Raw genomic sequence first — 213 nt, forward strand, 5'->3', positions numbered from 1 at the left:
TCTGCCCCCTCCCCAGCCCTGCCGGAGAGCCGGCCCCTCCACTTCGACTGCGGTGTCACCGTCCAGCTGGGCTTCGCGGCCGAGTTCTCCAACATCATGATCATCTTCACCCGCGTGGTGGCCAGCCCCGAGGACATCGCTCAGTGCGAGGCCAAGCTCACCGACATCCCCGAGGTGGGAGCAGGCTGCTGAAGCCTGCAGCGGGGCGATGCC

General features: G+C 68.1%; 1 protein-coding gene across 1 annotated transcript in view; it reads left to right on the forward strand.

Moving 5' to 3' along the window:
* The window catches only part of LOC104467256 (mucosa-associated lymphoid tissue lymphoma translocation protein 1-like), a gene marked incomplete at both ends in the record, with an annotated part of 2,813 nt that extends 2,639 nt beyond the window's left edge, over window positions 1-174 (forward strand). The window contains one exon of the mRNA XM_010080978.1: window positions 17-174. Coding sequence (XP_010079280.1) covers window positions 17-174 — 158 coding nt within the window. The remainder of the gene's footprint in view (window positions 1-16) is intronic.
* Window positions 175-213: the final 39 nt, after the last annotated feature.

This window comes from Pterocles gutturalis, unplaced genomic scaffold (genome assembly GCF_000699245.1).
Source record: "Pterocles gutturalis isolate BGI_N339 unplaced genomic scaffold, ASM69924v1 scaffold459, whole genome shotgun sequence".
Lineage (NCBI taxonomy): Eukaryota > Metazoa > Chordata > Aves > Pterocliformes > Pteroclidae > Pterocles > Pterocles gutturalis.